Source organism: Notothenia rossii, assembly GCF_949606895.1.
Source record: "Notothenia rossii genome assembly, chromosome: 3".
Taxonomy (NCBI): Eukaryota; Metazoa; Chordata; class Actinopteri; order Perciformes; family Nototheniidae; genus Notothenia; species Notothenia rossii.
The window spans coordinates 85,761,354-85,778,234 of NC_136901.1; the positions used below are offsets into that span (position 1 = coordinate 85,761,354).

At 39.6% G+C, this 16,881-nt stretch overlaps 2 protein-coding genes and 1 pseudogene across 3 annotated transcripts; 1 reads left to right on the forward strand and 2 right to left on the reverse strand.

The window, feature by feature from the left end:
* Positions 1–955: 955 nt before the first annotated feature.
* Positions 956–6,366, reverse strand: LOC307032601 (alcohol dehydrogenase class-3). The gene is made up of 9 exons (XM_079670706.1): positions 6,242–6,366; positions 5,605–5,706; positions 5,210–5,351; positions 5,035–5,122; positions 3,860–4,079; positions 3,240–3,500; positions 2,891–3,026; positions 1,253–1,391; positions 956–1,163 (listed from the first exon to the last, which is right to left on the reverse strand). The coding sequence occupies exons 1-9, from the start codon at positions 6,257–6,259 to the stop codon at positions 1,139–1,141; spliced, it is 1,131 nt and encodes a 376-aa protein (XP_079526832.1). The 5' UTR covers positions 6,260–6,366; the 3' UTR covers positions 956–1,138.
* An 813-nt stretch (positions 6,367–7,179) lies between these two features.
* Positions 7,180–9,747, reverse strand: gar1 (GAR1 homolog, ribonucleoprotein). The gene is made up of 7 exons (XM_079672835.1): positions 9,605–9,747; positions 9,085–9,300; positions 8,450–8,604; positions 8,274–8,333; positions 8,081–8,192; positions 7,781–7,927; positions 7,180–7,695 (listed from the first exon to the last, which is right to left on the reverse strand). The coding sequence occupies exons 2-7, from the start codon at positions 9,284–9,286 to the stop codon at positions 7,685–7,687; spliced, it is 687 nt and encodes a 228-aa protein (XP_079528961.1). The 5' UTR covers positions 9,287–9,300; positions 9,605–9,747; the 3' UTR covers positions 7,180–7,684.
* Positions 9,748–9,771: 24 nt separating this feature from the next.
* LOC307033071 (alcohol dehydrogenase class-3-like) lies at positions 9,772–16,198 on the forward strand (annotated as a pseudogene). Its single transcript, XR_013810633.1, has 10 exons — positions 9,772–9,813; positions 10,213–10,314; positions 10,652–10,787; positions 10,864–10,951; positions 11,040–11,267; positions 12,746–13,043; positions 13,238–13,370; positions 14,099–14,237; positions 14,345–14,443; positions 15,184–16,198. The product of XR_013810633.1 is annotated as an alcohol dehydrogenase class-3-like (transcript).
* Positions 16,199–16,881: the final 683 nt, after the last annotated feature.

Here is a 16,881-nt window from a genome sequence, read left to right on the forward strand (position 1 = left end):
ATACCTGCAACGCCACGAGATCAGGTTTATTTAAGAAGCCCTTGATTATAATCAGCGTCTAAAGGTTATCTTAGCAGACATGAAACATCCTCTCCAACAACCCAAGTCACCTGTATAAATGGCACGAAATGAGACGATCAAGATGCAAATGTCCACTACATACCACACAACCGGTGGCAGAATATTTGGGCTAAATTCCTACTTGTAACTGTTATTCTAACTTGTTATGTAGTATGTATGAGAGCAGCTAAGACCACAGCCAGCACAAAGACATATTGGCAAATGAGAGCTTGATGATTAATGCACGTCACTGGGTCCAATGTACCAACATAAGATAAACCCAAGGGCCATTCTCAGTCTAACACCCTTCCTGAAGTATGTTAGAGGCTTAGCCCATACATATCTTACATGTCTAAAATGTGCAGGCTTGGTGAAAACATACGCTGCTAAACCATGTTGTTCTGGGTGATAAAAGAGATGTTTACACAATAACAGCAAATACTAGTGTGATTACATCTACTACAAATCTTTTATTCAGGATGAAGCCTGTGATGCTATCAGCCTGTGTTATGCTATCTCAGACAGTGACTTTACCAAGAGTCTATACAAAATATACCCTACTTCCACATGCATTTAAAATATGTTAACTTAAGTATTTGATCTTTTTAAAATGTTACATTATGTTAAACATGATCATATTCAATTTTCTTTTTTCCAATGCAATATTTAATGTCTGGCAAGGTTTTTGGGGATACATTGTGTTACATAATGTGCATTGAGTATGAATGTGGTACATTATACTGTAACAAGGATATGATTAATGTCGTTCATACTTTCAACTATTGAGTGACTAAAAGAACCTGAAAGAGACCCATTGTTTAATGTTCCTTCTAAGAGATGCAGTCACATGGCTTTAAAAGTCAACAAATGAGCAAGAAAAGACAAAAAAAAACTGTTTATTTTTCCAAAAATGTTTAATAGCCGTTTTGTTTCAAACATGATTATGCCGTTACTAAAAATGACATTCTAATAATGAAATGTTGTCATCTAAACAAGTGCAAAAGACATCAAGTGCTGCAACTATGAAATGAGATTGTTTAAAGGCCAATGTGAAGGATGTCTGTATTGTTTAGGCACTTCAGAAGGTCAGCACTGTGCGGATACTGTAATGAGAAAACACAACACAATAAGGTTAGGATATTTAATGAAACAGAACAGCAGAAAAATGACAGCATGAATGAACTTTACTCGCCTCTCCCCAGCATGCATGAGGTCAAATCCCTCATTGATCTTCTCAAAGGGCAGGGTATGGGTCACAAACTCATCCACCTTCAGCTTTTTATTCATGTAGTCATCCACCAGTTTAGGAACACTCTCCACACTCTTCCATCCTGGGGGTAAATATTCAAATTAGTTTAATAACTCAACATTTCCTTTAGCCAAAATTATACTGCATACAAATAATGTTTAACCAAAAGGCCCTGGGCAAAGCAATTTTAACCGAAATAAAATATCTAACTTTTAATCTGCCAGACAAGGATCGCAAACTCTAATCGAACAGCTGAAAGAAGAGATAAAGATCTGGAGAGAGGAGATTAAGCGTCACCCAAAGAGGACTGAATATACAGCTGAGAAGTTAAGCCTTAGAAAGACAAGAACTGTCAACTTTCTCTCTTGATAATTGGTGAAAGCTAAGCTAAGTCGAAGTTGCTTCTGAGCAGGTAGGGACCATCCATGGAGACAGAAAGACTCCAGCAGTTTCTTCAAACCCTGTTCCTGTAGATACTGTCTCGGCAGGTATAATCTAAAAGCTTCAGAGACAGTCAAACCTCAAAGCATCCTTCAGGCCTTTTGAAGAGTACAAAGAAGTCACCAAGCTGGAGTGGGATCAGCTTCGAGAGCAGCATTGGATCCTGAAGGATTCATTTGACCAGCTGTAAGCTAAGGCCAAGTCTAAAGCTGATCAGGCAAGACAGCAGTTGAAGGAGAGGCGGCAGGAGATTGATGAACTGATGGCACAGCTCACAGAATTAAATAACTCTCACAGGGAAGAGAAAAATAAAGAGAATACACCAAAGAACTTGTTTGAATATAGCAGAACACAAAGATGAGGAAACACGACCTGACAGTTTAAAAGCAAAAAGGGTGGAAGAATAACGCAGCAGTGTTAAGAATTCAACTCCAGATGCACCAAATGTTATTAACTATCGAAGTCTGCTCTCTCCCAGGTGTGCAGAAGGAAGCTCATTTAAATTTCGTAAACTGGAGGCATGCGGTTGATTGAATGCCAAATTAGCATAGGTTAAGTCCCCTAAAAACTATAAAAGGACAGCTGTCACGCCATGTGCAGATACTCTGCTACACCCCACGTTTGGAGAGATGCCACTTAAAGGCTGTAAGAAAAGTCACGTAAGCAGCTGGGACAATAACAGACAGAAATCTAAGAGCAGTATGTCAGCCATTCAAAAGCAGAGTATGCAAAATTATAATCCAAGGGGTTTGATATTGTTAATAAGGATCAAAGCATTTACAGTATTTCTGCAGCAGACAAACCAATCATTATAATTACCATAAAACATAACATTTACGAAATGTTTATCATGCATTATTTTAATGTTTCTCAAATCAAATCTTGTGTTTCCTCGTGTTGGAGAACATGCATTTTCATTGATAGTGTGCTCTTGACCACTTGTCAAATGTTCTCTTAAATTAAACTAGACTTACAAATAACAACAATTATGGATAGTAATAAATATAAGAGGAAATGTGTTTGTTTACTGCTTCCTGCATTGGGCCCAGTAAAATGTAAACCTTTGGACTCTCATTACGTTGGAACTGCGAACAGACTAATGCTCATTATAACAAGTCATTATTTAACACAGTAGGTCACCTCCAAAGGCAGTGCCCTTCCACACTCGGCCGGTCACCAGCTGGAAGGGTCTGGTTGAAATCTCCTGTCCAGCCCCGGCAACACCAATGATGATACTCTCACCCCATCCTTTGTGGCAGGCCTCCAGAGCAGCCCTCTGAACATAATAAAATGACATTATTTAGGATTTCTATGAATTGCCAATCATGAAAACTGTTTTATATTCTGCTCGTGCCATCCATTGAATGCACACTATGTAAATCTGCACTGGCTCTAATATCTATCAAACAACAAGGATGGTAAAACAGGTGATCGGATGTTAATGTTGCTTATTTCTCTTTGTTACTACACTTAAAACTAAGTGTCTCACCATGATTTGCACATTTCCAATGCACTCGAAAGAGTAGTCCACCCCCCCGTCGGTCATCTCCACCAACACCTCCTGGACGGGCTTGCTGCTGTCCTTGGGGTTCACAAACTCAGTGGCTCCAAACTCCTTGGCTTTCTCAAACTTTGAAGGGTTGATGTCCACACCAATGATCCTGGTTGCCCCAGCGACCTTACAGCCCATAATAACAGCCAGGCCGACAGCTCCGAGGCCAAATACAGCACACGTGGAGCCAGGCTCAACCTGAGAGTGCATGAGGGAGAATAGCAATGTGAGAATTCACTGAATAACTTTGCATGTATCAAATGTAAATGTATGAGTGAACTTTAAAGTTGTGTGCATACTTGTAGCCTTGTCACATTTAGTTATACAAATATTAGAGTTCTTTTTGGGGTCAACACGAAAATATGGTTACATAAAAAAAGAGGGCAACAGACACTATAGGCCAAAAGGATCAGCATGATTCATAAAGTGCCCTATTTCAGAGTGACACATACACACACTGACAACATTTTAAGCTCTTTTCATCGTAGCCTTTGGGCAAAACATTGTTCTTCAGTTATCAGAAGGCAGTCTAATGGCCTAGCACCTGTGATACCCACCTTGGCAGTGTTGAGAGCAGCACCATAACCTGTAGAAATGCCACATCCAAGAAGGCACACTCTATCCATGGGAGCCTTGTCGTTCACCTTGGCCAGAGAGATGTCGGCCACCACAGTGTACTCCGAGAAGGTGCTGGTCCCCATGAAGTGAAACACTTGCTTTCCCTTGCAAGTGAAGCGTGAGGTGCCATCAGGAAGCAGGCCCTGGCCCTGGGTGACTCTGCAGGGTGAAAGCAAGGGGGAAATATGATTTATTTTCACGTACGCATGGTGAAACCCAATGGTTCTGTACTTTAATGCAGGGCAGGCGGAGGCTCCAACTAATGATGACTGAGCTTTGATTTGCTTTCCCTGGGGTGGGGCACCTGAGGCTGTGAGTTCAACTTTTGCAGTTGCAAGTTCTGCCACAAAGAAATACTTTAAAAGTGGACCTATCATGCTATATTGGAATAATATAATGTAGGACCATACCTATATAAGGCATATTTATACTTTTTATTTTTCAAAATACCAAACAGATCATGCATTTCAGCCATTCCTCATTTCGCTCAATTTAACACTGTCTTTGCATGGGCTGATTCTGTGAGAACAGCACCATCTACAGGCCTGGCATATGTACTACAGCGTCTCCAGCGCTTTCCAACGGCAATGTCCGTGGCTGTCTCCTCCTGAATGGTGGAGTTGGCCAAATAGCCGTAGCGCCACTTCTGTGACGTCATAGAAGTGTTCAAATCTGGATCAGTCTGTATCAGATCCGTTGCAGCCCCTTTTTTTTTAGAGATTTGGGTATGGAGGAAAATAGAGAGGGTTGTGTTTTCTGACACTTGGTGAGTTCCCTGGAACACCGGGGACACATATTCATGTATAAAAGACGTACAAAAGTGCATTTTGCATGATAGGTCACCTTTAAAACATTTTTTTTATTGCTGAAAACAGATTGCTAACCATCTCAAGGTTGCATAAATAATTACAAAAAAACAGAGCTCACACAAAATATAATGCACCGATGATAATGTATGTATTAAATTGTTTAATTTATTGGATCAAAATCTTGTGTTCAGACTTTATTTGTTTCTGTCTTTTTCATTTTCTTCAGTGCAATACCTAGTATTTGTCATCCAGGTGTGTGTGCTTTAGTGAATACATTTTTGCATAAATAAGTCTGACAGAATTACCTTATTTTCTGGCAAAGGTTGGTCTTGGGGTTCTTGCAGAATTTGCATTCACCACACTGAGGCACATACAACGGGACAACAGTATCACCTTGGTGAAAGAGGATTGTAAATAATTAGAAATCAAACAAAATCAATTTTAATAATGTATATTGCATATTGTAATGCAGCTCCATACCTTGCTTGAACTTGGTCACACCCTCACCAACGCTCTCGACTTTTCCTGCGCCCTCGTGGCCCAGGATGACGGGGAAGAGACCCTCGGGGTCACTTCCGCTCAGAGTGTAGGCATCTGTGTGACACACCCCTGTGGCGAAGATCTGAGAAACACAGGGTCAACTTCATGTCGGACAAAACTGCTAAACATGGGGGGGGATATCAAATATGTTAGGCCTGATATTAGCATTATCTTAATTACCTGCCATATAAGTTAAGGCATACCCAAGTTATATAACATCAACATCATACAAGTCTTAAAAACGGTGGTCTCTTATGTCCTTGTTGTAATGTGAATTAAAAGAACACAGCAGCTAGTCTCAGTTGCATTGCCAAGCATGCAACGCTTTTGTTTACCTTGATACGAACTTCATGGGCCTTAGGTGGGGCTACCTCCACTTCCTCAATGGAGAGAGGCTTGCCAGCTTCCCAGGCAACAGCTGCCTTGCACTTGATGACCTGAAGGCAAAGCAAGTGTATTTGTTAGTTTTGTTTCCAAACAATGCTTGTACAAAGTAATTGATCAACAGTAGCTTTGGGTTTAAATGAGGTGTCACAGTTTGGGTGACAGGTGGAACTTTTCGCACAGTGAACTTTGAACTGTATTCAGGCTTATGCAAAGCAAATCTGGAGATCCGCAGTTCACTGTTTGGTTGAGGTTGTGCTGTAATATCATTAATCCCTCAAGTTTCTGATGCTAAAGGAGTGAAACTGCGATTCATGGTGCACCAAAATTACTTTTCCCGGTTCCTTCACCAGTCCGAACGGAAGATATCTCACTGGACACTAGGCATTGGAGCATACCAGTTGCTAATGACGGACCAAAGATCAGATCGATAATAGAAGACTGATTCTTTCTTTCTTCAATCAAACGTGAATGGGTGCACGCTTGTAAAAAGTGCCTTATATTTTAGGATATAGGTGTATTATTGCAAACGTTACGAAATAATGCATTACAAATGTGCATTGTAGATTGTGTGCTAAAAGTACTTACTTTCCCAGCTGTCTCCATTTTCGTTCCTTCAGTACAAAAGGGAGGGACGTTGCGCGGCCGTAAAGTAGTTAACCTCTGGACCAATCAGAAACGAGAATGTACGGCGTAAGAATGACGCAGTCTGCAGGAAATGCATGTCAGTCAGGAGATGTTTGGCTGCTCAAGTCTGTCCCAAAAAAGATCTCTATTTGTGGGTTGTTTTTCTTTAATATTGAAATGTTATGGCCGATTGTACAGCCATTTGTAATTAAAAAATAGAACTATATATTTCATACAGTGTATCACGTAAGTCAGAGCCACAAACAAAAGTATTTTATTTTCGTTCAGCTACAAGACAAGTGAAAGATTAACCTAAGCCTTGGAAATAGACATTTTAACACATTGGAGAAAACTGAGCAAATCGCGAAAAGTGTTAGGTCTTCATGTTGTGCTACTGAATGTGGGATTGTGAGGATATTTACATATATAAAAATAGGTATAATCTGCATACGTTTGCTAATTCCAGAGTTACTATAATTTCACGATATTGATGTTCCTAAAAAGCCCCGACATCCAGTTTATAGAACACACTTATTACTACACAAACTAATTACTTATACACCCATGTATTTCTTAATTAAATGATTAAAATCCATGAGCATGAGATGCTTTGAACCACAAAAGTCATACTCTTGTAAAACCATATGTGCATTGCAGGTTTCAAGTTTCCACTTTATTCTGTCGCATTTTTTACCATGACTGGAAAGCAAACTGTGTGTGTGTGTAACCTGATGGAGTCAGCAGAGTTCTGCACAGTAATGCTCAAACACCTTAAAATCAACAATAAGCAAAACATTTGTATAATGGAGGTAGACTTCAGAATATTCTTTAATTTAGGAAACATGTGAGGACACTTGGCATTCTGATAAAAGGTCTGAGAATAAATAAAAAAAGGACACTTACAAAGTTTTTTTTTAATGAAGGCCTTTAACAAAAATGTGACAACATTCTGTTTAAGATTATACAAATTATGGGTATTAAAATGTCTTCAACCAACAGCATATAAAGATTTCCCACACATTGGAGGAAATAATACATTGAGGTTTGTGATTGGATCTCTTGAAGTCTTTGTCAAAGTACAAACATCTCATTGCCAAACACTTGGAAAGTATCAGAATAATGATAAGCCTGTACATAAAAGGAGCCCCTTAACTCTCCATGAAGGCTAAAAAGGTCCTCATTACATTTCACACATGCATACATATGAACCTTTAAAAAAAAGAATCCATCACATATTCAAAACTAGTAAAAAATGAAACAAAGAAAAAAGGGATAATCCATTCAAGTTCTACAAACAGAGGCAATGTCCATATTCGGAGTCCAACAGCCAACGCACTGGCATAGACGCAGCCTTCATGCTTGTGTAGCACAAAACATGGATGACACCAGACCATCACTGTCAGATCACCTTGAGCCTGAAAGTGAACGAATACAGAAATCTTTTTAACTCTCACACCAGAAAAAACATTTAAGTTTGCAGAACATTGAAAAAGAGCAAACCTCTGAATCCACGTCCTCCTCCGCCTCCTCTCCCTCTGAAGCCTCCTCCACCACCACGGTCGCCTCGATAGCCTCCACCACGTCCACCTCCGAAGCTTCCACCACGTCCACCCCCGAAGCTTCCACCACGACCACCTCGGAAACCACCTGAGACAAAAATGGAATTAATAACGCTATGCATACAAGCCATGCTCTAAAATTCACAATAACTGGGGGAAAAACCTCTTCTTTAGGATCATGAACTACAGATTAGGAAACGGACAGGAATATTTAATATGAGACAAAGTTTGGATGCTTCACCTCCACGGCCTCCACCTCTACCCCCTCGGCCTCCTCTGGGCGGGCCCTTCTCTCCTGGCGGCCTGGGGAGGAATCTCTGCAGCGGGAGGAGCTTCATTGGATCTATATAAAACTAAAAGAGACATAGTGTTGATAAAGTGTAATATAGAGGAATGGAAAATCTCTTTAAGTATGAAAATAAATCTCTTTATACCTTCTGCATTTTCTTGAAAGAAGTCGCCTTCATGTTGTCAGAAAGTTTGACGGAAAAATACTGCAATATTTGGTTAAGGGTTTAACAAGATTTGAGCTTAACATTTGTATATAATTGCCAGAAGTTGACCTGTACTTTATTTCACCACACACCCAAGACTAAAACAGAAAGGATACAAAGTCGCGGAGCTGGCCGAATATCTCATCCACCTTCCCGATCTGCTCTTTGTTTTCCAAGTAAACTGGGGCGTTGAAGTAGGGAACCTTGTTCTCCTCTGTTGTACACTTAACCACAAGGTCATCTTCACAAGGGTGCACAAACTCTCCCACAGCTGCAGAGTGGAAATACAATTAACAAGTTAGTTAGGTATACGGTGTTCTGACATCACAAAAAAGACCCATTTCCAATATACATCCCCATGTTGACTTTATTAGCCATTAATAAAAGGTTTCCACAGTTTTACAATCCAGCATACTTCTGAATACCCAAACATTAATTGTCGTTTGGACAAGAGTGAGCAATACAAGAGAAACTACAAAAACACAACACATATTTATTCAAGCTTAATAGCCTTTAAGTATACACACTCATTACTACATGTGTGTCGTTCTAATAATTTCCCTAGTGGTAGAGACATGCAAGGATACATAATTGTTTTTAACAACGTGAAGCAAATTGTTTGTGTTACATTTCTTCTGATATTCTCATCTCACTGTTTAGTGCTACGGATGAACATTGGAGCTGGGCCCACCTCTAACCTGCTGGCAGCTTTTGCAACATTTTAACAGAAGTACTGCTTTTATGATCTTACCAACAACATATTCTGGAGGTCCGTAGTCATTAAAACCACCTCTGCCGCCACCACCACCACCACGTCCGAATCCACCTCCTCTTCCTCCTCGAAATCCACCTCCTCGGCCTCCTCCTCCGCCTCCTCCATATCCACCTCCTCCACCTCGGCTAAATCCTCCACCGCCTCTGCCTCCTCGTCCACCACCTCCTCTGAAAGACATGTTTTCTTCAAATCCTAAGTGATAAATACGAAAAAGAAAGGAATTAGCTCAAACCAAACAAAAACTGTGGTTGTTTAAAGTGAGCATTGACCAACCGAAGCTAGACAATGTGCAGTGAATTCAATGCATTCAACGGGCTAACATCGTGGATCCAGCAGCAAGGCAACCGTTTAGCTAACATGCTAACCCAATTCTGTCTTTAAACAACACAATTCAGCTGCATTTCACCACAAACTAAGCTATATTAGTTTAGCTTCAACATATAAACGTTGAAAAGTCTGTAAAACTGTCTACACACAATTAAAGCAGATTACTCACAAATGCGAACGGTTAACTGCAGCTATTTACTCCGAGGGACTCCCATGCGATGACAACACGTGTGGCCAAGGGCTGCCGTAAACGTTTTCACCAGTGTCGGGAACTATCGTAAAGTCGCTTCTCTACCGCACATTTATTAAAGTCGCAGGACCCGGCAGAAGGGCATAATGTTAAACTGTCTCTTCGAAACAAACAGAGACTCGGTCAGTGTAAGTTAACTTTATATACACTTTGTAAATTATGGCACAAAGTTATTTATGTGAGGCTTGTTGATGTACGCAGGTGTCTATATTCCTAATATTGTTTATTCTTCTTGTTTCAGGCATTTAATTAGTGAATAACATCATCCAACTATGTCAACAACAGGGTAAGAAATGAAACTAGCCTGTATCTCATATCTAAGTACTATAAAATGAGTTGATTGCTATGAAGCGAACATTGTGTTCCTTTCGTAGGTTATATGGTGTGTAAACAGGGACACAGTCATTACAAAAACAACGAACCACGCCCAGCTAAAAAAATTAATAAAAGATTCACCTGTCAAGTCTGCATTCATTGGAGACGGTAATAGAGACAAATATAACAAACACATTCACTTTCTCTTTTAGGTCATCAGATGCAAAGCAGCTGTTGCATGGGAGCCTGGGAAGCCTCTCACCATTGAGGATGTGGAGGTGGCCCCACCTAAAGTGCATGAAGTCCGCATCAAGGTCAGCAGATCACCCCAAAGTTGTCTGTAATGCAAGAAAATATGTCTCAATGTGGTTTTAAATGGAGGTACTTAGAGCAAACACTCAGGTGTTAACAGGTGAAAATTGATGAGTTGGAATCATTGGTAGTAGAATGTGTTAAATTATATAAGAATGAAATAATAAACATGGATACATGTGATAATGTTGAATTTCCCTCAGAGACAAATTTAACCACACAGGAAATATTTGAAAACAGCTGACTTCCTCTGTCTTGGCTAGTTCCGTGTTGTAATTGAAATTGGGCAGCAACAACAACTTCCTAAAGTGAGTCGCATGAATGACCTTGTTTGTGCAGATTATTGCCTCAGGCGTGTGCCACACAGACCAGGAATACCTGACTGGACAGTTCAGACAGTTCCCATTGGTTCTCGGCCATGAAGCAGCGGGAATAGTGGAGAGCGTCGGCCCTGAAGTCTCAAAATTCTCACAAGGTGAATCTTACAGCTCACACAAAGAAGCAGAATAGGGACAGTTAACTCTGACTTAAGTACTTTTTTGTTCACACAGGGGACAAAGTTATTCCTCTTTTTCTGCCACAGTGTGGGGAATGTGAACGATGTCTGAGTCCCAAAACCAATCAGTGCAGGAAGAACCGGTGATCATGACTAGATTTACACACATACACATGTTTCTTGTGTTCATAGTGTTTTAATACTCATTGTTTTCCTTTTGGTGGTTTTTAGGGAAAATACACAAGCGGGTGTAATGGCTGATGACACTAGCAGGATATCTTACAAGGGCCAGCAGGTCTACCAGTTCCTTGGAGTCAGCTCTTTCTCCCAGTACACTGTGGTCCCAGATACCTCACTAGCAAAGATAAGAAGTGATGCACCGCTTGACAAAGTGTGTCTACTAGGGTGTGGCGTCTCTACCGGTTAAAGCAGCCAAGGTAAGAGGATCCACATCTGCCTGATAGATGCATTCAAATTATAATTTGAATGCTTGCCAGCTCTGATACCATCCTGTGGTTGTTGTGTGAGGAACCCTACCTGTAGTGTGAACAAGAGGGGTGCAGATACAAAGATTATTTATGAACATGCCACAGCAAATCCATGAAGAAGAAAAGCATTTAAGTTGTATTTTGTATGTGACATTGCTCAGGTGTTTCTCCAGTTTGATTAATGGTACAAAGCATGGCTGCAGTTAATTATTTCCCCCACTAGATGTCAGTAGATAACATTGGCACCACATTTTATTCTAAAATGGTGCAAGGGTCAAATAACCTAATTTCCCCCTAAGACATAAAGGTAGTCTGATAATGATCTGAAGTATACTTCATAGCATAGTGGGTTGAACATAATTCAAAAGCCCCTATATACTAGATATAATAGACAAAAAGAATGAAAACAAAACCATAAGAAAGAGACTGAAAAGGTATGGTAAAGATTATGATGTGTATAACATCGACCTAAACACAACAAAGGAAATTACATTCATACAGAAATATGCAAAAACAACATGGCAAGATAATTGGGACCTTAGTGATACAGGAAGACATCTTTATCAAATTCAAAGGTATGTGGGGGATGGAAGGAAGGTGGGGTTTAAAAGAAGGGAGGAAAATGTAATTTCTCGGGTAAGAATATGTCACACAGGTCTCAATCAAACATTAAGTATAATAGGAAAGCATCCAACCGGAAAGTGTATACACTGTAGCCAGCCAGAAACTCTTGAGCATGTTTTACTGCTTTGCAGGAAATATAGTAGAAATGTGTTTTTCCAGACACTGAAGAAAGCAAAATTCCATGACTTGTCGCTATCAGGACTGTTAGCGAAAACATCAGGCAATATACTGTATATTGTGAGATTATTACATTTCTAAGAGAAATTGATAAATTAAAAATAATCTAGAGTTTTGGTTCTTTGTTTTGTTTATTTTGTTTATCGTTTTCTGCTTAGTCTCTTGTCCACACTCCAGTCCAGTTGGTGGCAGTAATGCACATACAAGTTGGTTTGCCCACCGCCAATAAACACGAAAGAAGAAGAAGAAGAAGAAGAAGAAGAAGAAGAAGAAGAAGAAGAAGAAGAAGAATCAATGGACAGTATCTCCAACGAGGCGTTTTGGGGAGGTATTTTCTGTGTTAGAGTTTTACTCCCTACAGGGTGTACTTTGAGGGTTTTGACTCTGCAGACCGTTCACATGCAGAAAAACCTTCATAACACACAAGGGGACGGGTAATAACCAGAAAAGCATGACATGGGACCTTTAAACAAATCTGACATACAGTATGTTTTTAGGTTTGAAAACATGATTGCATTAAATTAAAATCGACCTATTAAAGATAACATAAGTACAAATGTTATAATCGATGTGTTAAGAAAATGTATACTTATATGAAAGTTATCTCTGAACATGATAAAGCTGTCTCATCAGATGTCTCCTAAACAGCTTTTGGTTGACTGACTCCCACATTGTGTGCATCCAGGTCGAGGCAGATTCCTCGTGTGCCGTGTTTGGCCTCGGAGCTGTCGGACTGGCGGCCATCATGGGCTGCCAGGCTGCTAAGGCCAGCAGGATCATTGGCGTGGACGTAAACCCAGAGAGGTTTGAGAAAGCCAGACTGTTCGGAGCCACTGAATGTGTCAACCCCAAAGATCATGCCAAGACCATTCAGGAGGTTCTGCTGGACATAACAAGCAGGGGGGTGGACTACGCTCTGGAGTGTTTCGGGAGTCCAGTTGTTATGGTGGGTGTACAGGATTAAATGTAGAGTAGGTATCATGTGGGAATCAGTACTCACTACAAGCTGGTTTGTAATACAGCATACACATTGTTTGATAAGCAGTGTGTCAAAAGTATGCACTGATCCTAATTTGATTATTGTTAATACATTTTAAAAGGAGTATTATTTGACACAATGGCTTCTTTGTGTTTTCCTAGACCTCTACGTTCGAGTCCACTAGAGATGCCTGGGGAACCTGTGTCATTGTCGGATGGTCAGAGTCTGAGGCAATAAACATCAAGGTTGAAAAGATCCTGATGGGACGCACCTTGAAGGGGACTTATTTTGGAGGTGAATTTAAAATAAGTTACAAGGCCTGTTACTTCAAGGAAAACAATTGCCAATGCTTCATCAACAATTGTTTGTGAGTGGCGTGATAAAGAAATGTAAGGATAAGTGAACACTTAAAATGAAATATCATTGTTCACATGAAGACTGAACAAGTCAAGATCAACCCTCAAATATCAAATGTTTTGTTTCAGCCGTCGCATTTCTAGGGCAGAGTTGATGTTAGCAAATGTAAACTGAAATGTTTTGTTTGGGCCTTAATGTTTTGATTTAGGCTTTAATTCATGATTTGTGTTCATAATCGGTAAGAATATTAATAGTTAAACAACGGTAGTAGGTCAATCACAAGAGAAGTTTTCAGAGAACTAAGGTGATCTCTTAAAATCATTAGTGTTGTCTAATCACCAAGTATTACATTTCTAATGACATAAATCAGAAAAACAAAGATATAACCAGTGAAATATTTATACTTTCGACCAAATAATGACTCCAAGAATAAAATGGTCATCTAAATTGCCATATACCTCTCAGTTAATCTTACGTTTCAGCTTGTAAAGTAAAGTCTTTCTTCTTGATTCACTCAAGCCTGCAACAACAAGTTCACTAAGGAGATGCTGGTGGATTATATAATTTACAAAAAAGGTTTCCAAAAGAGGGGGGAAAAAAGCTTTTCTAGGAGTTTATTCATTTCCACTGATTAGTGGTTCATGAGTTTGTATCCTTTTCTTCAGATTGGAAGAGTGTGGAGGATGTGCCTAAACTGGTGGATGACTACATGAATGAGAAGCTGAAGCTGGATGAGTTTATCACCGACCAACTCCCACTGGAGGAAATCAATGTGGCCTTTGATCATATGAAAAAAGGGAAAGGGTAAGACCTGATTTATTTGCTGCCACTCATTTTAAAAGTTTTTCTGGAAGTGAGAGTGTTTGGGACTCCTTGTATTACTCACAATACTTTTTAAAAATTTTTTTTAGCATCCGCACTTTAATCAATCTGTGGCCAGAGGAGACTACACCCACAGTGGAAACAGTTTAACATTACAGACAGATGAAGAATCAACATTCAATATCATTGTAATTATATTTTGTTTATCTCTGCTGTGTTTTTGTGAACATCTAAATGCTTCTTTCCCTATTGATATTGAATTAGAAAATGACAAAATTGGCCACTAGATGGCAGTCTCATAGCATGTCAAAGTCCACACATTCATCTAACTTTATGAATAATACTTTTTTACATGCAAAAGGTACTTTATTTTCATTCAGATTACATTCTTATTTATCAAAGACTTGATCGAAAGAGAGAAACACCACAGAAGTGCACAAAATTATACTAAATGTAATTCACTTATACATCATCTGCAGTAACATCAAGAGAAATTCTCTGTGAGTCCATCACATTTGGCAGCTATACATTAATCCTGGTACTGATATCAATGTGAAGCAATAGTCCAAATGAAATCCCCTTGTACTGTGTGGAAGACGGGCTAAAAGTCTCAGAAAACAAACGGTTGAATCTGTCATCAGCCGTGGAGAAGTATCTGCTTCATGTGGTCAGGCTTCCCAAATTTCGTCCTTGGTAATATTATATATTGATTTAATGGGGAGAAGGGCTAGAATAACAGTTGTGGGCTGTCAGGACACAAGACAAAAGGTTGTTTGGGGAATGCCTCTCGGTGCAGAACTGAAATAGCTGTCGGAAGAATTTGTTTTATTGAAGTTCCATTCAGATCAAATGAATACCTTTGGCAGTTCCCTCTGCTTTTCCGTCTCTATTTAAACTGGAAAATAAATTGGTGCTCTCCCTCATGTAGGTCTCCTCTGCCTGCGTGATATCAATCACACATGACGCACTTTAGACCACACCCCCTCCTTCCAAAGAAGCTTTTCAAGAATACGAAAGCAGTATGGAAGATAAGAGAGGAAGATCAACGGACAGAGGACGTGTTGTGACGGGGGTTAATGTGACTAGACATCCTCATTTTTAAATGTGTGACATGCTTCCAGATTTGTAAAGCTTTCTTGGGGCCTTGAACTTTAAAACCTCTGTAATTGTCTCAGCTTTTTTGCAACATGGAGAATATGCTATATACATTTCTAAAAGTCTTAACAGTCAATCTTATATTTTGTATTTGTGTATCTTTTCTGCAGATATCTTCTCGATAGGAAATGTGTTATAAGTGGCATAGCGTTAAACATAAATAGAGACAGTTAACATTTGCAAATTGAAATCATATTTACATTTTTATTTCTGGGTTCATTTGTTCTCCCTCTTGCTGTCATGTCACTTCACGGCGACGTCTCTTTAAGGCACGAGTCTTAATGGAGATAATTGACAAATAACAGAAATGTCAGATGAGGTAAATGTCATCACACAAATAAAAGCATGTCTGGAAAAAAATGTCCAAAGTTGTCACCTTGACTTTAAGAAACGTCCTCTTATTTACTTAGAATTTACCGTATTCCTGACAGATGGCATATTAAATATTAGGAGAACAAAACTATTTTAAAACCCGCTTTCTTTTTTTAAAAAGCAAATCAAAAATATAATACACTGACATCTTTAAGGGGAAATAAGTTTGCACTGATTCAACTGGTAATTCATTTAATGAGAAATACATGCAGTGTACCCAAACTACAAATCATACTATTTGTAAACCCAATGAGTTATTATTTTCATTTGTATTTGTCTATATGTACAGTTGTATATTACTTATTTTAGAACATATATAAATAGAGTTGACTTCACACAAGAAACAATTACTTTTGAGACGTCTTATCAGCAAAATAACCGGTGTAAATAAAATAAATGATGCTGGCTGAACCAGATCGAGGGGCTCTACTTTTAGCATCCTTGTATTGTGCATGCCGGCTCCCTGATACACTCTCATGGTTTACTGGGAGGTTGAATGTATCTGACACGACAGGTCAAATGTCTGCTGTAAAAAGATCCTATTGTATAATTGATAGAACATTTCCTAATGATATGCAGATATGTTTTCTAAGCTCATTACAGAGCTAAACTGTTGTTTGGAATGGCTGCTGAAATCACATGAATCAGTTAAAACACCTGCTGTATTAACATCTCAGAGAAATAAGCTGAAGGGGAAAGCACATCTGAAAGAGACACAGCCAGTTAGGCCGAGAGATAGAGGGATGGATATACTGTAAGGCCCCAGCGGCTATGGAAGAGCGACCCACTTAAGTCACTAAAGACTGCCAATGTGAGGCCCCTGCTTTATCAGCAAATCCTGGCCATTATACGGCTAATGCCAAGCATTGCCTGTGACATCCCCGGTGTTTCTCCGACACGGTTAGCTTTAGCTCCTGTGTCAGTGGAATACACCCAGCTTCACTTGAGGACAGCGCAAAACAGTGCTTAGTGTTTCGGAGGGGGGAATCCTTTTCCGCTTGATAAGTATACTGTGCAGGAACAAATCTGACACTGTAAGGTATTGTTATCAAGGGCAGGCCCATTTTAACTCCAACAACTCCTTTTGACATCATGGAAG